Source organism: Fistularia commersonii, chromosome 11 (assembly GCF_037954325.1).
Source record: "Fistularia commersonii isolate RoL2024-O1a breed Wild chromosome 11, RoL_Fcom_v1.0, whole genome shotgun sequence".
Lineage (NCBI taxonomy): Eukaryota > Metazoa > Chordata > Actinopteri > Syngnathiformes > Fistulariidae > Fistularia > Fistularia commersonii.
Genome location: NC_141294.1, coordinates 19,415,163 through 19,436,436, shown reverse-complemented (window position 1 = coordinate 19,436,436; position 21,274 = coordinate 19,415,163). Strand labels below are relative to the sequence as shown.

Genomic DNA, 21,274 nt, shown 5'->3' with positions numbered 1-21,274 from the left:
TACATTTATTTTATCACTACTAATAAAGTAGTCGAGTTGTTCAGGACGGCAATGGACGGTGTTTCCCCGAGCCAGCCTCGGGAGGGGCATAGGCCAGTGTCTCCCTGAGTCAGTCCCAAGTCCGGATAAATACAGAGGGTTGCGTAAAGCTTTTGCCAAAACCAAAAATGCGAGTCAATCATAATATCCAGATCATGCCGTACTGGTCGAGGCCCGGGTTAACAACAACCGCCATTGGTAGCGATGACCTACAGGGAACTGCTGGAAACTGGGCTACTGTAGTTCATATAAGGAGAGGAGGAAGGTGTGTTCGGAAGCCGAGAGAGAAGACGAAAGGTAAGAGAAGGAAAGTGGAGATACTGTGTGTCCAGGAGATCAGGTGGAAAGTTAGTAAGACTAGAACAGGGGTGGGCAAACTACGGCCTGCTGGCCACATCCGACCTGTTGGTCTTTTTAATCCGGCCTTCAAAAGATTGGTACAGAATTCATACTTGATGTGAATGAATGGATCAATGAATGTGGGAGCTCAAAAAGGAGATTATTTCATTTTTGGAGCTACTTGAGAACACGAGAATTTTCCTGAGCTGAATGACACAGATTGGCTTTGTGATTTAGCCTTTACTGTTGACATACTGATACACATAAAGGGGCTGGACGTGAAGCTACAAGGGAAAAACTGGTTTGTGCGTGAAATGCAAGTAAACGTCATAGCCTTCAAAACCAAGATGGTTTCATTTTCAAAACAAAGGTCAGATGAGTCTGATATGTACTGTTAACAAATGCGTGTTTTTTAATATGTATTGTATCTTGTGCTGACCCGGCCCGTCTGTCAATTTTTAAAAGTCAATGCGGCCCCTGAGCCAAAAAGTTTGGCCACCCCTGGGCTAGAAGCTTAGGAGCAGGCTTGAAGTTGTAATATGGTACTGACAAGAAAAGAAATGGAGTAGGAGTTATCTTCTACCCTTGCCTCTCTTTAATTTTCCACATTCATCAGCTCTTCAAAGTACTCTTTCCATCATCCCATCATTCTTCTAGAATCTGTCAATACATTTCCCTCTCTATTCTTAATCACCCGGACCTGTTGTACATCTTTTCTATCTTTATCTCTCTGTTTCGCCAACCTGGACAGATCATTTTCCCCCTCCTTACTGTCCAACCGAACATATAGGTCATTGTATGCCCTTTGTTTTGCCTTTGCTACCTCTATCTTTACTTTACGTTGTATCTCCCTGTAATCCTGTTTGCTCTCTTCAGTCCTCTTCGTATTCCACTTCTCCTTTGCTAACCGCTTTCTCTTTGTATACTCCCGCACTTCCTCATTCCACCACCAAGTCTCCTTATCTACTTTTCCTCCAGGTGACACACCAAGTACTCTCCTACCTGTCTCCCTGATAACACTAGCTGTAGTTGTCCAATCATCTGGAAGCTCTGGAGCCTTTCTCAACTTCTCCCTGAAAACCATACAACACTCCTCCCTTTTCAGCTTCCACCACTTTGTCCTCTGCTCTGCCTTTTTCCTCTTGATCTTCTTGTCACCAGAGTCATCCTACAAACCATCATCCTATGCTGTCTGGCAATGCTCTCTCCTACAACGACTTTGTAGTTACTGATCTCTCACAGGATACCTAGTCTATACAACAGGGGTGCCCACACCTTTCAACCTGAGAGCTACTTATGACATGACCAAGTCAAAATGATCTACCACCCACTAAAAATGCAAAACACATTATTTATAAATATATTGAGAATCATTTTTATATGTACGTATATGCTGGTGTTCCTTGCATTACTCCATCAACCTATATTGCACAGTACAACTCTGTACATTTTTTTTGTCATTACCTTACTCTGATGACTTGCACTGAATGGAATTAGCCAGGGATGCATAGTCCGGACAGTAACTGCTGAGAGCCAGCCTCAAGCAGACTTCCAGATGCTCATCAGTCATGGTGGAATGGTACTTTGACTTAATGGTCTTCATGTGAGAAAAAGTAATAAGTGGAGCCAAATAATGCAGTCAGGAAGGTAGCACATTTTCTGATGTTGGGGTACTTGTCCTCTGTGAGTAAGTTCCAGAAGTGTCCATCAGCTGAATGTCGACTTGAAGTGTCAGAATCTCATCCTCCACTCCAGAAGAGTTCAGGTGAAACAGTGTTGCAACTTTTGATGCCAGTGAAACACCCTCAGGATCTTCCGGAAAGGGTAGCACATGAATGTAGCGACTGGCTCGAGTACAGCAAAGTCTTGAAAGCGTCTGTTGAACTCTGACAGACAACTGTCAATTTGCTTTATGTAGCGTGCACTGTCAAGCTGCGCATATGACTGCTCTTGTGTCTCCAGCTCTGCCGCGAGACTCTGGAAGTTTGCCAAATCATGGCGGTGGAGCTTTGAGGAGAGATGTTGCATTTTGCGTTTGTAAGCATTAACTGAGCTGATCATATTGATCACAGTTTTGTCCTTTCCTTGCAGCTCTAGATTAAGGTCATTCAGCATGTTGGTCAGATCGGTTAAAAATGCCAAGTCCAGCAGCCACTGATGGTTTTTTAGTTGGCTATAATCTGCATGTTTACCTTCACGGAAAAACTCCTTGATCTCCGGCAACAGCTCTCAAAATCTTTGCAGGAATTTCCCCCGACTTAGCCATCTCACGTCGGTGTGCAACAACAACTCTGAGTGGTCGCAACTCTGAGTGGTCTTTGTAGACCACAAAGTAGCAGAAATTAGTAAAAGTGAAGTGAGAAAGGCATTGAAGAGGATGAAGAGAGGAAAGGCAGATGGTCCTGATAATATACCTGCGGAGGTGTGGAAGTGTCTAGGAGGCAGCAGTAGAGTTTCTGACTCTATTATTCAACAGGATCTTAGAGAGTGAGAAGATCCCTGAAGAATGGAGATGAAGTGTGACGGTACCTATTTTTAAGACTATGGGGGAAGTGCAGAATTTCGGCAACTATAAAGAGATAAAGTTGATGAGCCAGTGAAGTTATGGGAAAGAGTAGTGGAAACTATACTGAGAGCAGAAGTCAGCATTTGTGAACAGCAGTATGGCTTCATGCCTCAGAAGAGCACTACAGATGCAGTATTTGCATTGAGAATGCTAAAAGAGAAGTACAGAGAAGGCCAGAGAGAGCTGTATTGTGTTTTTGTAGACCTAGAAAAAGCATATGACAGGGTCCCAAGAGAGGAGTTGAAGGATTTCAGGTTCTTGGGGTCAACAGTCCAGGGCAATGGAGAGTGTGGAAAAGAGGTGAAGAGACGGGTTAGAATGGGTGGAGAAAAATGTCAGGGGTACTATGCAATAGAAGACTATCAGCCAGAATGAAAGGAAAGGTCTAGATGACGGAGTGATAGAGGATGTAAAGGTAGTTGGTGTTCGAGAGGAGGATACAGAGAATAGGTTTAGATGGAGAAAGTTGATTCGCTGTGGCAACCCCTGAAGGGAAAAGCCAAAAGAAGAAGTTTTTTCTGAATCACAGAAAAAGTGTGAGCATGCCGTCCATAATTGTAACTTAAATTACAAGGTTATGAATCCAATCGCTTATTTTAATAAAATGCATAATGACATTTGAAGGATGGAAAATTATATTCACCTTTAGGAATGCAGACTTCCTTTGTCCCTACATCCGGTTTCCTATTCCTAGCTACTTATTCAACAAAGTCGGTGACCTAAGTCTTCTGCCTATCTCTGACTTTAATATCAACAAGATTCCTTTCAAATTTTCAGAGTTCCATAAACAAATATTATTGCACTGGAAAATGACATTTGTACACAATTTCTCACCACATGGTACAACAATATGGAATAATAGATACGTACTGCATCGCAACAAATCTCTATTTTACAAGGAATGGTTTGAGAAGGGTATATGGTCAATAATTGACTTGATGGATGAAAATGGCAGTCTTTTAGACTATGAACAATTCTGCACCAAACACAGCTTTAACCCTCCCATATTAGAGTTCATAAAGTTACGTAACATACTACCTTGACAATTTTTATTCCTGACCAAATATATAATGACGCACCAAACCACACAACCACAATTACCCCCACTATCACTCCAGAGAATCTCAATTCTGGATAGAAAATGCAGCAACTCCTTTATTAGGAAATGTTTTACAGAAAACGTATTCCCTGGACGTCAAAACAAAAATGACATTTTAAATAAATTTGATAAGGAATCGATAACCATCCTGCGAACTATATTTCTGACTCTGCCCATACCCCCAAGGAAAAAGAGACCCACTTCAAAATTATGAATGACATCTACCCATCTGAGGAATTATTGAGGGTATGCTTTAATGTTGAAGGTAATATTTGTAAATTTTGTTAAGACAACATTGAAACCACAGACCATATATTTTTTCCATGCGAGAAAGTACAGGGCTTTTGGGCTAAAACTCAAAAATGGGTTACAGACAAATTTCCATTGTCACCAGTTTCCTTCTCAAGAGATGATATAACATTTGGTTTACTTTTAAGCAACAAAAGAGATGAACTATGTGTCACAGTTAAATTAGGCCTGGCCAAGTTCTTCACCCAGAAAAACAATGCAAAAGTGTTCCCCCAATTTTACGTTCTTTATAACGATTTTGAATTATATAAAAAATCCTTAAAACTTATGGAAAAATCCCCAGACTAAAAAATATACAGTTTGATGTCTGAGATTCCTTGTGAACCACCATGTTAAATACATATTATATTCCCCTTGCAAGTTATTTATGTTTGTTTGTTTGTTTGTTTGTTTGTTGTTTATTTATTTATTTTCTTTTACTTTCCTTTTTGTCTAGCATTAAACATTTCTCACAAACCTTTAACACTGTTAACTTGTACAGTTAAGTGATTACATACAGAACGAATGTCCTTATGTCCTTTGCTTCCTCATCATCGGTTGATTCATTGACATTCGATTCTACCTTGCCATGTTTATTTGTACATATGTATATCTGTAATTAAAAAAAATACATCCGGGTTCCTATTTCCGATCAACTGTGCAACCCCAATAACTGTCCGACCTCTCAGTCGGACCAGGTCAGTACTGGGTGTGGTTCCTACGTAGTGGCTGTGAAGACATTTAGTCGACTGAAGGAATTTAACCTAATTTCTAATCATTTCTGCGTTATCTGACGAATACGACGTCGAATCATGGGTGAGTACTGCAATTTCAACGATTGGAGTTTCAAGTTTTCAGTTCATGCTCATTTGGAATTTGTAAGAGGTAACTATCACATGCATCGACCCGGCTAACGGTTAGCTAAGGTTTGAATTTAAATAAAGAAATAAATACAAACTGATTTGGTGATGAATCTAAATGTATTATTAAAACGCGACCAACGATGCTTCTTTTATTGCAAGTGTTAAGAACGTTCTGTTTACCTCTATATTAGCATGAGCATAACCGCTAATTATTGCTAGCATTTTCCTCGGTGTGTACACTGACGTGTCATTAGCACGGCATTCACGCATTGCACGAAGAATGAGAAAATAACCGTTAAATCGCGATTTGATGTTGAAGTTAAACATTTGTAGCTCCTGTTTCGAAGTTGAATTTCGTCTCAGAAGAATTCATTACATGACACCCAAATGCTAAACCGAGTACCTCAAAACTTGCGTTATTTCTGCTCTAATGCAGAAGAGTCCTGCATTCAAACTGTCAATTAGTGCCAAAGGGTTAAAAAATAAGTACTGAAAAACAAAGAAAAAATAAAGATCACTGAATGATGAGCAAATCGTTCAGAAATGACTGTGTGTGTCTCAAAATTTAAATAAATTAGAATCAGAGAAACTTTGCCCTGAGAGGCAATTGGAGGGCGAAAGGGATAGCATAGCAACCTAGAGTAGATAATCAACGTCTATAAATGTTTAAAATGAATACAAAGAATAAGGTAAGATGAAAAATAAAGGGAAAATAGAGTGAAGTGACTCTGTGCAAAGGCAGAAAAAAAACTGCATTTTTGTGATTTTCTCTGCATTTATACAATAACTATAACACAAAAAATAGAAGTACTTTAATCGTTTAAGAAAGCAGATTTGCCAAATAGCCAGATTATTTGATAAGATTCAAGGTGTCAATTGTCATATGTACAGTATCAAAGTTTGTTAGAAATTCTTATTTTGGTGTTGACAGTGAAGCCACATCGGTAGGCAAAGAAAAACAATAACTAATAAACATAGTATTGCAAAGAAATGGCAAAGTAAAAAGTGCAGATTGAAGTGTCAAAAATAATTCATCAAAATATGTTTTCGCTGTTCTTGAGGATAAAGTGTCAATGGATGGAAACTATCATGTACATTTTACAACTATCGTGTACATTTACTTGGTTACAGTCCCCTATCTTCATGTCGGGTCGGGGATTAATAATGTTGTTATTGATTAGATGTATTTTGCATCTTGCAGCCGTGAACACAGGCACCTCCCTGGTCCTGTCCAGCCTGCTGTCTGTGCTGGTGTTTGCCGGGATGCAGATGTTCAGCAAACAACTGGGATCCACAGAGTGGTTGACGATCCTGGGGGGTTTCCTGGGCTCAGTGCTCTTCATCTGCTCTCTCACTGTATCCTCTTTTGGGCGAGGAAAGCCCCTCTACGACAGACACTGCTATCCTGTCTTGATTTGTTGGTCTAACTATTTTAAATCGCAATTTTAATTTAATCAGTTTTAAAATGAAAATGGGGTGCAAAATGACAGATTTCCTGGGTGATATCAGAGAGGTGGTTCAAGATTGGCTTTTACTTGACTGTTAAATAGGGGTTATTAAACCTGGTTGTATTGCAGCCTTGACAATCTCCCAGGCGTTCAACAATCTGGAAAACCTGTTTTTTGGGAAGGGCTTCCAGGCAAAGATATTCCCAGAGAGTAAGTAAACTGAAGCAATGCTCTCTGAATGTTCTCCACTTTCCCCTGCCTGGGTTCTCCCCAGGTTCTCTGTCTAACTCCCACTGGTCCAAAAAATATCAGGGGTTCATCGAGAACTCTAAACTGTCCGTTGGTGTGAATGAGAGTGACTGGTCAGATGTCTACTCGCGGCCCTGACAGGTGACTAAGTCCAGGTTAAACTCCACCCCTCAGCTCGCTGACAGCTGTGATTGGCTGTTTCTCTTTTCTCTTTTTATATTCACTTATTCATTATCTAAACTTTTTATCCTGCAGTCATACAAGCCCATCCCAGCTGTCATTGGGTGAGAGTTGGGGTTCAGAAACTGGACCGGTTGCCATTTAGAAACATGCAACCATTCAATCTCTCATTCACATCGTATAGTCATGCAACCATTCATTCTCATTCATGCCAATCCTTCAGTCGATCATTTACCTCTCACATAGAGACAAGCACAACGTGGGGGCGCCATGGCCCAGGAGGTAGAGCACTCGTCCTTGAAAGTGAACATTCATAGTTCGATTCCTGGCTCCTCCTAGTGTGTCAAAGTGAAGTGTTGTTGATTAAGACACTAAACCCCTAACTTATCCCCTGCCACTGGTGGATGGCAGCCTACTGCTCATGGTTCATCCGTGATGGGTTGATTGCAGAATTTCCCCAAGAGGTATTACTAAAGGATAGATTATTATTATATATTCACCCTCTCATTCACGTCATAGAGACATCCAAATGTTTAATTTCTCATTCATGTTGAGACGTACAACTGTTCACCGTCTCATTCAATTTATATACAGATATGCAACCATCCACCCTCTTATTCATGTCAAAAATAGACATACAACCATTCACCCTCATTCATGCATTGCATAGTCATGCAACCATTCCCCTCTCATTCACACTAGTTCTGCAATCTTTCACTCTCTCATTCACATCATATAGAAACATACGCCATAAACAGATCCAGGTAGCATCTGGTTCTAGATTCTGTCTGCCCGCTGAAGGCTAAAGCCACGGAGGTGTCATGTGACTCCATGGCGTCCGGCCTTCCTCCTCACAATGGCCGGCTCTCCCTTCCTTTGCAGTCCTGCTATGCCTGTGTTTGTCCCTCTTCGCCTCCGGCCTGGTCCACCGCGTATGCGTCACCACTTGGTGAGTAACAGTCCACCCCACAATTCTATTTTTCAACACTTCTATTATCCGATTTTGTCGTTTATGTTGCCTTCCCTCCTCTCTCTGGCTCTCTCTCTTTCTCTCTTTCTTCCTGGTAGCCTGATCTTCTCCCTCTTCGCGCTCTACTACATCAACAAAATATCAGCGGCGCTGTACCAGGCTGCTGTTCCAGCCGCCGTGCCGGCCAAGGCGGCCAGCAAGGGCAAGAGGAAGAACTGATGAGTCCACCGACGTCTCGTTAGCCATCCGTCAAGTTGGAAGTCAGGGGAAGCAGCAGTGTCCTCTGGTGGTGACAGAAAGAAGCTATCCGAGGAAAAATGTGTTCTTAAAAAAAAAAAAACGTTTGCAATTAATTTGATATAAAGTCCAAGAACTCAATTTGAACAAGATAAAAATTTAATTTGTTTGAAAGTAAAAATGGAGGGAACGCATTTTTCAGGATTGGGGATCGTCTTTCCCGGAAAACAGGAACCGTGGTTGATAAATTCCAGGCCTCTTCGCCGAGCCTCTGTAGACGTCCGGGATAACGCCTTGAAGAGCAATGCACTTCAGCTAACCGTTTTTTTTTGTAATTTTTTTTACTATTTCCCCTGAATTCCACACGCATCGGAGCAGAGAACTGACCAGGTCACATTCCTTTGTTAAACTTTTTCTCCCCCTGCACGAAAGAGATTAATGACCGCATACACACACACACTTTCATTTTGTAATTAAACTTTGAGAAAGTCCTTAAACGCATTACTGTTCTTTTGACGGACTCTTATTGAGATGAGGAAACCAGCAGCCTTCCGGTCAGTTGACCTTTTTTTGTGTGTGTGTGGGGGTGGGGTGGGGTGGGGGGGTGTCTTATTTAAATGGAAAAAAAAAACTTAAAGGCTAAAATATCAGTCTGCAGGAAGGAATCGTTTTTACTTGTACGTAAAAATATACTTTATATATATGAGGTTTAGAGGAAGACTGAAGAGGTTTATAAAAGGAGTGAGAGAGGACATGAAGTTAGTCAGTCTGAGAGAAGAGGGTTGCATGGAGGAAGCTGATTCACAGCAGTAACCCCTGAAAGGACCAACTTAAAGAAGGAAAAAAATATGTATACATGTATGTCCCAAATGGCCCTGACTACTCCTATTTTGAGATCAACATTATACACTATATTGTGTGTGTGTGCGTGTGTGTGCGTGCGTGTGTGTGTGTGTGTGTGTGCGTGTGTGTGTGTGTGTGTGTACAGTACTGTCTCAGAAAATTAGAATATTGTGATAAAGTTCTTTATCTTCTGGAATCCAATTAAAAAAACAAAAAATACCTTTTTATGATATTCTAATAGTTTGAGAAAGGACTTTTAAGTTTTCTTAAGATGTAAGCCATAATCAGCAATATCTAAATAACAAAAGGCTTGCAATATTTCAGTTGATTTGTAATGAATCCAAAATGTATAACATTTTTGTTTTTGTAATTGCATTACAGAAGATAAAGAACATTATCACAATATTCTAAATTTCTGAGACCGTCCTGTATGTTTATATATATATATATATATATATATAAATACACGCACACACATCAGAAACATCAGAAAAAGAAAGCCCTTAGTTGGATTCTGACATGGCATACCTGTGTGGAGACGCCACGTTCTCCCTGCGTCTGCATGGGTTTGGAATGAATGTGAGGGTGAATAGTCACATGTCTTTATGCCATGAATGAGAGGGTGAGAGGTCACATGGTCATATGTTGTGCAAATGAGAATGGATGAACGTCTCAATGATACATGGATGAGAGGGTGAATTGTTGCCTGCCTATGAATGAGAGACTGAATGGATGTAACGGATGAATGTAATGATGTGAATTAGTGAGTAAATGGCTATATCAATATGATCTATGGATGAGTGATTTATGATTGCATGTATACATGACTAGTGAATGAGGGTGATTGGCTGCATGTTTGTAAATGTTGCCCTGTGATCGGCTGCCACCCTGTCTGCAGGAAAACTGATATAGAGAATGAATGAATGGTGAGAGTAAAATGCATCTTTTGTCTCCTTGTGAGGATATGTTTTTTTTTTTTAAGAGGCTTGGTTGTACATATTCTGTTCCCTCCTATCTCAAAACGGCAAAGGAGTCATCCAAAATGCAGAACAGACTAAGGCTCGCACAGATTGTCAGGAGGCCGAAGGCGACAAAGTCAAGCACTCGTCTATCCCGAGGACCTGAACATAAAACAGAGAGAAAACGCAGTGACTCAATCAGATGATGAGTCAATCTAAAAAAAAAGGTGGCGTAGAAAAGATACTGGTCAGTTCTGAAGAGTTTCCTGGTTAGTGAATTTATATATATTCACTTCTGGAAGTGGAAAGATAACACTGATATGTGTTTTTGAGGTTGGACCGAAGCAGATGGGAACCAGGTAACGGCGGTGCTCACCCCGGTTGGATTCCAACCCTGAGCTGTGAGATAAACCCCAGATGTCTGGTGAAATCCAGCCGGGCCCACCCCGTCTCTTTTCCAACAGCAAGCAGCTGCTGCAGCGGGATTGGGTGTGTTCTCCATTGCCATGGCTGCTGTGGGCGTGGCTGCAGAGAGGAGCTTGGTTTTGAGTGAAGGTCTGTTGAAATGTTGTTTTCGCTCTATGGAGGAGAAACAGTTTAGGTTTCTATCAAACTGGTTGGAGCAGAAAATGACACTCAAAAAATAAGCTTCAACTTATAAACAAAGGCATCCTACTGATCTTTTTTTTTTTTTCATTAATTGATTTTTATTTTTCATCTTTCTTGCATTTCAGTATAATGGCACTGTAACTAATCTGAAATTACAGAATCCAGGATTCATCACTGTTCTATTTTCTGAATTCAAATGATTTGGTTGAATTAAGAGAAGATTTATGGACGTAGTGAGAGAGGACAGGAAGGTAGTTGGTGTGAGAGAGGAGGATACAGCGAATAGGGTTAGATAGAGAAGGTTGATTCGCTGTGGTGACCCCTGAAGGAAAAAGCCGAAAGGAGAATGATTTGGTTAAATTCAAGTGGTGTGTTTTTTCGTGACATCGGATTCTTAATGATTGATTGAGTCATGTCAAAGTCAGTTGGAAATGCATATGTGAGTGTCAATACAATACAAATATTAAAAAAAAGGTGATAAGATAAAGTTGCATATGAAAAAAGTAGCAAAAAGCTAAAAATTTAAATTGGCAAAACCTGCACTCAGTTCAATTGGAGAAATATACTGAATGGGATTAAGTTCAAATTCAAATATGTTAAGGTAAAGATAGGTGGCGCTTAAGTTTGATTTTAAAGAACAGTTATTAAAATTGGAGATTATTGTCTACAAGTGCTTGAGACTAAAATCTGATTTCTGAGCGAGTAAATATTTAGAATTTTATAATATTTACATATATATATTTGAGTTCATCAGCAGATTTCTGGAGTTACAGTAGCACAGTAATTTGCGGGGTAGCCAGGGAGACCAGCAACCCCGTGTGGTTAAGGATGGTGGACGTGTTAATGTCACTGTTGTCAGTGTTGATGGTGAAACCTTGAGATTTGCGAACAGTGGGATCATGGACCTCAGTTCCTCTAAATATTTTTAGCTCTGACCCCAAAGAATGGTCTTTTATATGTGACATAGCTGCTTGGTGATTGGTGGAACTCATAAGCCACACCCATTTCTAGATTCTTGTCGGAGGCCATGGTGACTTCTTCGCTATCGATGTCTTCCTCTTCTTCGCGGTGGTGTGTTTTGAGCGTGGTACTTAAAGGGATCCTCGATAACAAGACTTTATTGTCCTGTTTGATCAATATTTGAACCAGCTACATAAAAATGAAAATTAAATCTCAACATATCTTAGTTTGCATAAATTCATAAAAAAAACGTTTTACCCATAGTCTGCCATTGTTGTTTTCGTTCTTGTCCCTTGTAAGGTTGTGTAGCCTAGCATCAATTCCTTTGTTTCCCTTGAACTGGAAATTATGCCCAAATTAGCACAATGTGGCATTAATACCATATACACTGTACCATACCAAGCAAAATGTAACACTCGTGGAAAACCAAAGTTAACAAAGTTAACAACCTCCATACGTTATCAACCTGGTAAGTATTGTGCTAGTTAAACTGGTGGCGTCCCTTGGCTAAAATATGTGTTATAAATTGCGACTTTCAATGAAATAACGATTCTTTGTGATTTTTTTAGCAACACATTCTAGTATGAGACAAATAGTAAGGCATATTTATGCCTATTTGGCGGGGTTCCGTTTAATGTGCACTTCATAAACGACCCTACCCTAAAGCTAAAAAGTTAAAAAGGGGTTATGAACGGTAGGAAGGTGGAAGAGTGAACTTGCGCCTGAATGAGATACAGTATTGAGCGTCCACATAGCAATGAATTTTTAGGGAATAAAATGGATGGAAATCATGAATAAAAGAGGCCCCGGTACGCTCAGTACCTGGGCCCCTGGGGTAGAGCGGCAGGGAAACGAAAGGTGAAGAGCGGATTGCTGGATGAGCATAAGGCCACCAGAGAGGGGAATGAAATAACCCAGGTGAGTGGAGTGTGGCTAATGCTAATAGATGCTAATAGATGCTAATCTGTTAAGTTTGATTTTAGTTTTACTCATTTCAGTAAAAACAGTTGTTGTGAGCTCCCATGCAGAGGAGAACAGTGACAGGAACCTGGAGACCAGAGGTGAAACTGTTGCTGGAAACACCACAGGAAAAATCTTCGAGGAGAACAATAGGGACTTTTTCCATCCACCGCCTGCCAGGGACAGCGAAGGTCAGTGAAGGCAGTACCCGGCCGGGCAGCAGGAGAAAAATATGTTTTTATAAAAAAAGATAAAAAGGAGTGTATTGAGGGAGTGAAGGCACGGATGTGGTTTCTGGAATCAAACCATCATCGCCTCTTTGTGCAAAGCAATTGGGGATTTTTAGGTGGTTCTTATTTCAAGAACTTTGCTAGAATAAGAAGAATAACAATATTAATAATATGTAATTAGTTACTTGATCTTTTTTTTGCAAATGGGATTATCTGACTCAGTTTAAAATAATTTCTTGTATATTTGATGTATTTGCTGATTTTAATCAATCCCCTTGATAGTTTGGGGTAGTTTCTTTTTCATTTACTGACTGAACCAATTTTTAGGAAATTTGCATATCAATCAAAAATATATTTTTTAATTTATTTCTTTTTTAGGTTTTTCCTTTTTTTTTTTAAATATCATTTTGAGAAAGTTACAAAATATAGAACGTACATTTGTGAATAATTGTCAAAAACAATCTACAAATTTATATTTTTAAAAATCATGTTCTAAAAAAGGGGTGACATGGTGGCGAAGTGGTTAGTGCTTTAGCCTCACAGTATGAAGGACCCTTCAATTCCGACAAAGGAACCTTTCTGTGTGGAGTTTGCATGTTCTCTCTGTGTCTGCATGGGTTTCCTCCAGGTTCTCCGTTTTCCTACCACATTCCAAAAACATGCAGCAGGTGAACTGAAAAAAAAATGGGAAAATTACCCTGAATGAGTGAATGTTGTCTGTCTATATGTGTGGCCCTGTGATTGACTGGCGAACAGTCCAGGGTATACTCCCGCCGGATGAGAGATGGGATAAGCTCCAGCATCCCAGCGACCCTGAGTGGAGGATAAATGGTATAAGATGGAAGGATGGATGGATGAAAGTTCATGTAGGTTTTACATGGCAGTTGAATGAGAGACTGAATGGAACATGAAAGTTGTGATTTATTATTTTTTTCCCTTTTCCTGATCACTATCATAAACATGAGGGACACTCAGGTATAAACTATGTGTAAACATTCATACACAGTATACACACTGTAGTTACACTCCCACATAAACTATACACAGTGACATGGACACTATACACACACTCACACACACACACAGACATAAACGATGCAGACTGCCAGTATACTTGTGTATAAAATGCATAAACATTTATACACAGTTTATACACACTTACATATACACGGTGTTTACACTAGCATAGTAGCTGTATAAACACTTGACACTGTGTGTGTGTCTGTGTGTGTTTGTTTATGTAAACAATCTGTACACACACACTTTTTAAACACATTCAGATGCAGTTTCGACACACAGAGGCACACTTGAGTTACACACTCATACACACCATTTACACTTCACACCGACATTGTGTAGACACACACATACACACACTTAGGTACAAACAAATACACAAATTTGCATTGTGTTGACACAAACTGCACACATACACACCAGTTACCCAACACACACATAGACAAACAGATACACACTGGAGAAACACACACACAAGTGAACACTGAATACACACACTTACACAATGTAGACACACAAACTGTGTATGCACACACTCACAAGTACCATGTACCGTACATACATACATAGTGTAGACACACACATTCACACTGGAGAAACACAATGCAAACACACTTAAATAGTATAGATCCTTAAACTGCGTGCGCACACACTGACATACACCACATCAGCACACACATGCAGTCTAGACACACGCACACACATACATACACACCATTTACACATACATGCAGAGTGTAGACACACACGCACACTGGAGAAACACACCCATGTACACACTGCATACACACACTTGGACTGATTTTGCTATTATTGTAACAATTACAACTATATTAATAATAATAAGAAGAAGAATCAATTGTAATGTGATGATACTACTACTGCAACTTCTTTCGACTTTTCCCTTCAAGGGATCGCCACAGTGAATCAACTTTCTCCATCTAGCCGTATTCTCTGTATCCTCCTCTCTCACACTATGTCCTCAAATCTTCTCTTTGGTCTTCCTCGAGACCACAGCTCCAATTCTAGCATCCATTTACCAATATATTCTCTATCCCTCCTCTGTACATGACCAAACCATCTCAGTCTGGCCTCTCTGACCTTCTCTCCAAAACATCTAATATGTGCTGTTCCTCTGATAGACTCATTCCTGATCCTATCCATCCTGGTCACTCCCAAAGAGAACCTCAACATCTTCATCTCTGCAACCTCTAGTTCTGCTTCCTGTCTTTTGGTCATTGTCACTGTTTCTAGTCCATACAGCATTGCTGGTCTCACCACTGTCTTGTACACTTTTCCTTTCATTCTGGCTGATAGTCTTCTATCACATAGTACCCCTGACACTTTTCTCCACCCATTCCAACCTGCTTGGACCCATCTCTTCACCTCTTTTCCACACTTTCCGTTGCTCTGGACTGTTGACCCAATAACCTGAAATCCTCCAGCTTCTTGATCTCCACTCCCTGTAGCCTCACCGTTCCTCCTGAGTTCCTCTCATTCACACACATATATTCTGTCTTGCTGGACTAACTTTCATTCCTCTCCTTTCCAGAGCATACCTCCACCTCTCTAGATTTTCCCCTACCTGTTTTCTGCTCTCACCAAATATCACAATGTCATCTGCAAACATCATAGTCCGTGGAGATTCCTGTCTAACCTCATCTCTCAGCCTGTTCATCACCATTGCGAACAAGAAGGGGCTCAGAGCTGATCCCTGATGGAGTCCCACCTCCATCTTGAACTTCTCTGTTACCCCTACAGCACACTGTACCACTGTCTCACAGCTAGCATACATGTCCTGCACCAGTCTAAAATACTTCTCTGCCACTCCAGATTTCCTCATACAATACCAGAGTTCCTTACTTGGCACCCTGTCATATGATTTCTCTTAGTCCACAAAAACACAATGCAGCTTCCTCTGGCCTTCTCCGTACTTCTCTATTAGCATTCTCAACGCAAATACTGCATCTGTAGTACTCTTCCTAGGCATGAAGCCATACTGCTGTTCACAAATGCAGACTGCTGCTCTCAGTCTAGTTTCCACTACTCTTTGCCATAACTTCATCATGTACCTCGGTCTTGCTTCCTTCAGTGGTTGATGGGATGTTCTTGGCCTGGTAGTGTAGAGTTCTGATTACCCGCAGTTTGTGCTCAAGGGGGTGGTGTGAGTTGAAAAGTAGATACTGTTCAGTGTATGTTGTTTTCCTGTAAATCTTGTCCAGGCTTCTGTCCTGTTGGATGTGAACGCAACAGTCCAAGAAGGGGAGTTAGTCAACAGTGACGTCTTTCCTTGTGAATTTGATATGGCGCCAACCGTGCTGAGGTGAGTGATGAGCACTTCTATCACACTCTTCTTGATCTTGACCCATGTGTCATCTACCTGAACCAGTGGCTTGGCGGTGTTCCCCTGAACGAAGCGAGGTCCTTGATCTCAACCTCTTCCATGTATAGGTTTGCCACTGCGGGGGATACAGGCAAGCCCATAGCACATCCATGGTTTTGCTGGTAGAAACCGCTGTTGAACTGGAAATAGGTAGGCTGTAGACAAAGGTCCAGTGGAGTGCAGATGTGATTCATGGAGAGTTTTATTTCATTAATTAAGAAGTTGTCCTGAATGAGCTGTTGCTTCACTGCTGTGATCGCATCCGATGTAGGGATACATGTGAACAGTGAGGTTACATCGTATGACACCATGGTGATTTAATAAATATTTTAAATAAATATTTAATATTCGAATATTAAATCAAATATTATTAATGAAACAATAATAATGGTAATCATATCCATAGTACACCTACAGATACAAGGGAGAAGAGATACTGGTAGAAAAAATCACACACATACACTTTCAAAGTGTAAACACAAACTCTGTGCACACTCAAACACAGTGTTAACACACTCGCACACTTGAAAGAGACACTGAAGTACACACTGCGTACACACAAATATACTCAGATACACACACGACCTGCGGAATCACACACTGACACATTATGTACACACACATATATAGTGTCCACACACACAACTGTACACACATACAGCCCAGTGCACGCTGTATGATACTAAAACATTCCTCTCCTCTTCCTTTCTCCTCCTCTATCTCTTCGTCCCTCCCCTCTCCTTCCTTCCTCCTCCTCCTCCTCCTCCTCACCCCCCTCCCATTTCCCGGGGCGTCGCCTCTCCGTTCTATAAAATTCTACTGCAAACTCAGACTGAGCTCCCACTGCCTTACTACTGGAAAGCTCACACACTCCTCTGCATCTGTGTCAGGTAAGTTTTTTTTCATGTGTGTTTGTTTATCTCATTCACTATTTTCCAGTGTTACTTCTACTCTCTCTCTCTCTCTCTCTCTCTCTCTCTCTCTCTCTCTCTCTCTCTCTCTCTCTCTCTCTCTCTCTCTCTCTCGATACAAGTTTTAAAGATTTCCCTTGAAAAAAAGGCAAAAAAAGAATAGCATCCTCACCACGTCTTCAGACTAACTTAAAGTTCATTAAACAGGAGGAAAAAAAAATACAGCCTCAAACCACCTTGGAACTGCTCCAAGTGCCTTGTGGCTGTGCCTGGACTGGTCCTTTTCACGTTATCTCTTCCTCTTTGTACACATCTTTGCACACAATCCTTTTTGTGAAATGGGAGGAGAAAGCTGTGTGTGGGAGGAGAGGTGGGGGAGCTGCAACCGCCCGATAAGGAGAAAAGTCGAGGCTTCGTCAGAAAAATCCTGTGTAATGACCCAGGAATTTGCTCCTGTTGCCAGAACAAACCAACGCCCCGACTGCTGATGATATGTTTTGCGTCATGGCCGCCTTACCCACTGACACGAGTGACGACGCTCAGCCCCCCTCCAAAAAAATTATGGGCTTTGAAGTGGCCAAGCCTGGGGTTGGAAAAAAAAAAAGATGTCCATCCTCATATGAGGACAAGTGGTTAATGTCACTGTTACAGCCTCACTGAACTATCTTAGTTCAACCAGCTTCCTCCTTGTTGGACTCTACTGAAGCTAATTTGAATGTAATGGTATCATATTTTTAAAAAAGTAAGATAAAAATGTCTTCACATGAACATGATGGCAGCCCCACCTTGAGGATGTCTTTTGGGTCTGATGGTCGAGTCCTCGCATCCTCAAAAGAGTACTTCCTGGTTAGCACCAGTAAATCTGACTATGATGCTAACTTTGTCTGATTTGTATTTGGGCATCACACTGAAGATGTTGCTAAAGCTCTAGCCGGGTTTAGTCAATATTGCATCCCTTACCCCAATGATGTCACGTGCATCCGGTAACAGGTGCCAAAAAATCCCACACCCGTTCAAGGACGAGCGTTGCTGGCCCCGTTCGTTCACCGGGTGGGGCAAACAACAACCTCCTTTGGGTGTTGGGCAAGTATTACAAATAGTCTCAGTCATTTGCAAGGATGAGAAGTTACAGTGGAAGGAACTATCTGAGAGAAAATATGAAGTTAGATGGTGCGAGGGAGGAGGATACAGAGAATAGGGTTAGATGGAGAAGGATGATTTGCTGTGGTGACCTCAGAAGGAAAAAGCCGAAAGGAAAAGAAGATCTGAGTCCAGCTTGCTTCCCCCTTAGCCAGCTTTACTAAAGCTAATTTGATTGTAAAGATCAACAACCCCTTCTGGGTGACAACTGTTACAAATGGTCTCAGTCGTTTACGATTTTCATTGACAGCAAGATGTGTGATTGGTTGTTTCTCTGTATGATGTATGACTGGGAGAATTCATGTTTTTTATCACTCTTTATGGCGAATGTTATGGGAATGATGGTGTTATGTCTAGATACCAGGGCAAACCCCACCTTTCCACCAATGACAGCTGAGATTATTTACAAGTGAAAAAAGAATTGTATCGTATTTGATAAAAGGCAGTTTTTTATCCATAAATTCCTTTTTATCACCTCTGTGGCATTTTTATTTTGATGTAATTGTCAGATTACCACTGGATAGTATCATCAACAGTCATTTACGATTTTCATTCACAAGAATCGGTTGGTCCTCACAAAAAGACGATGGGTTTACTTAGCAGTTTCCTTGTTAGGTCTTTGCATCCCCACCTCACGGACCTCTACAGTGTCAAACGGTCCACGGGGGTAGGGTCCAGTCTTTGCATCCTCAAATGGGTACTTCCTGGTTTGCGACAATGAAGCTTACTACGATTACTTACGTTGTCTGAGGTGGGCTTTGACCTCCCATCAAAGTCGTACTAAAGCTCTTGCCAGCTTTTGCATCGGGATTGGCTGATAGTGCGTCCTTTATGTTGATGATGTTGTGCGCTTCAGGTAACAGGCACCAAATAAAAATAACACACCTAATTCAAGGATGAATGTTGCAATACCAACATTCAATGTTGCAATACCAACACCTCCGGGTGACATGGCAACCGTTACTCAGAGTCTCAGTCATTCATGACTTTAGATTTACTCGGATGAGTCAAATTGAATTTAAAGGTATGTCCTCATATGACAACAAAGGTCGTGCAGGTGTCAAAGACAATTATTTATTTATATTTTTACTCATCCCTCAGGACCCAAACCTCATCTGCAGCCATGACCGAGTTGGAGAAGTGCATGGAGTGCCTGATCGTGGTCTTCCACCGCTACGCCAAGGAAGATGGGGATGGCAAGACACTCAGCAAGAAGGAACTGAAGAAGCTGTTGGAGAACGAGCTGCCCGAGTTCTTGAAGGCAAGGGGCTGAAAACTTGCAAATATATAATTTTGGATTTGGGAAAATTGCCTCTAATGAGTGAATGAGTGAACATTGTCTGTCTTTGAGGCCCTGCAATTGACGGGTGACCAGTCCTGGGTCTACCTTGTCTCTCGCCCGATAACAGCTAGGATAGGCTCCAGGATCCCCCGTGACCCTGAGTGCAGAATGAGCGGTAGAAGATGGATGGATTGATTGTTTAATAAACATCCGATCAATCAATTTAGAAAATTTTAATTAATCAGGAAATGGCCCAGTGGATGCAAGTCCATGGAGGCAACAGGATCAAGAATGCTCTGGGTTCTCTCCTTGTTCTCCTGCTTCCTCCAGCAGTCTGAAAACAGGCGTCAATAGGCCATCTCTACGTGCAATTGACAGGAGACCAAGTCTGGAAATAAGCCCCGCCTCTTGCCTGATGACAGCAGGAAATGGCTCCTCATCCCCATTGTGGACAAACAGTTTAGAGTCCGGATGACTGAATAAATTGAAGCCATGGATCAGATAAAATGTGACACGGCGCCAAAAAGAAAAGAGATTTTTTTTTTTTTAAATGATAACTACCCATAAAGTTACTCAGTTCATGAGGTTTTTCTGATTGAAAAATGTATATTTTTTAGTTGAATATACATAAGTTAAAAAAAATCTATCTATACACACACACACACACACACACACACACACACACACACACACACACATGTATATAGATTAGCTAACATCCCCTGACTTTTCACATTTATTTTTTCAGACCCAGAAAAATCCCAAAACGGTGGACTGTATCTTGAAGGACCTGGACCAGAACAAGGATGACAAGTTGGACTTTGAGGAGTTCCTCCCCCTGGTGTTTGGGCTGTCCATGGCCTGTGAAAAGTGCTACATGCTGCACCAGAAGAAGGGCAAACATTAGGAGGGGTGCACCCCCCCCCAAAAAAAAAAACCAAAAAAACAAATCCCCAAAACCTACCCTGTTGTTCTAACATGTGACTTTGTGTTTCAGACAAGAGTAAAACACAATAGACCCCTGATCAGACTCTGCTGTCTCCTTTGCCCATTTCCTGGTCTTTTTTCTTTGTCTTTCGTCAAACAGGACCACGCTTTCAGATGGAGTCAAACTGACAAATCGTGGTCTACATGGGTTTCTTCCAGGCTCTCTGGTTTCCTACCACAGTCCAAAAACATGGAGGAAGATGTGTGATTGGTTGTTTCTCTGTATGACAGGGAGAATTAATTTTTTATCACTCTTTATGGTGCATTTTATGGTAATGATGGTGTTATGTTTCGATACTAGGGCGAACCCCACCTTTCACCAATGACAGCTGAGAGAGGCTGCAGCATCCCAGCATCAATAATTATACTACCTGAGTTCTATTTTAATTTTCAACCTGTTTTTGTGACCAAGTAAATATTTTACAACCATATTTGAAAATGGTAAAAATTATGTAAAATATTACCTGTGTTTATGCATTGATTTCGATCTACAATATTATTTACAAGTGAAAAAAAATTGTATCGTATTCGATAAAAGACAGTTTTTATCTATAAATTCCTTTTAATCGCCTCTGGCATTTTTATTTTCTGCCTTTTTTTTGACGTAATGTAATTATCAGATTACCACTGGATGGCGCTCGTGTTCCACCAATGGCTCTGACGGTATTGTTCGGTTTTTATCACCCATCTGGAAAAAAAAATGAATATAAACTTG

At 41.0% G+C, this 21,274-nt stretch overlaps 2 protein-coding genes across 3 annotated transcripts; both read left to right on the top strand.

The window, feature by feature from the left end:
- The first annotated feature begins 160 nt into the window (after positions 1-160).
- On the top strand, positions 161-8,775 carry krtcap2 (keratinocyte associated protein 2). Of its 2 annotated transcripts, none has more exons than XM_086155748.1 (5): positions 161-336; positions 6,396-6,550; positions 6,789-6,852; positions 7,954-8,020; positions 8,140-8,775. In XM_086155748.1, the coding sequence occupies exons 1-5, from the start codon at positions 168-170 to the stop codon at positions 8,258-8,260; spliced, it is 576 nt and encodes a 191-aa protein (XP_086011874.1). In that variant the 5' UTR covers positions 161-167; the 3' UTR covers positions 8,261-8,775. The 2 variants fall into 2 exon arrangements, with proteins under 2 accessions (XP_086011874.1, XP_086011875.1); XM_086155749.1 differs by lacking the exon at positions 161-336 and adding an exon at positions 5,013-5,147.
- Positions 8,776-17,070: 8,295 nt separating this feature from the next.
- Positions 17,071-20,597, top strand: s100a10b (S100 calcium binding protein A10b). The gene is made up of 3 exons (XM_086155750.1): positions 17,071-17,129; positions 19,392-19,551; positions 20,321-20,597. Exons 2-3 carry the CDS (start codon positions 19,414-19,416, stop codon positions 20,477-20,479), a joined length of 297 nt encoding a protein of 98 aa, XP_086011876.1. The 5' UTR covers positions 17,071-17,129; positions 19,392-19,413; the 3' UTR covers positions 20,480-20,597.
- Positions 20,598-21,274: the final 677 nt, after the last annotated feature.

What these genes read in the sequence shown, in the direction of transcription:
- s100a10b (XM_086155750.1), top strand. Translation starts at nt 19,414, where the DNA reads ATGACCGAGTTGGAGAAGTGCATGGAGTGCCTGATCGTGGTCTTCCAC. An exon ending in AGCTGCCCGAGTTCTTGAAG is followed by an intron (nt 19,552 to 20,320) that starts GCAAGGGGCTGA and finishes TTATTTTTTCAG; the next exon opens with ACCCAGAAAAATCCCAAAAC.
- krtcap2 (XM_086155748.1), top strand. Translation starts at nt 168, where the DNA reads ATGCGAGTCAATCATAATATCCAGATCATGCCGTACTGGTCGAGGCCC. An exon ending in GGCAAAGATATTCCCAGAGA is followed by an intron (nt 6,853 to 7,953) that starts GTAAGTAAACTG and finishes CTTCCTTTGCAG; the next exon opens with TCCTGCTATGCCTGTGTTTG. An exon ending in CGCGTATGCGTCACCACTTG is followed by an intron (nt 8,021 to 8,139) that starts GTGAGTAACAGT and finishes TCTTCCTGGTAG; the next exon opens with CCTGATCTTCTCCCTCTTCG.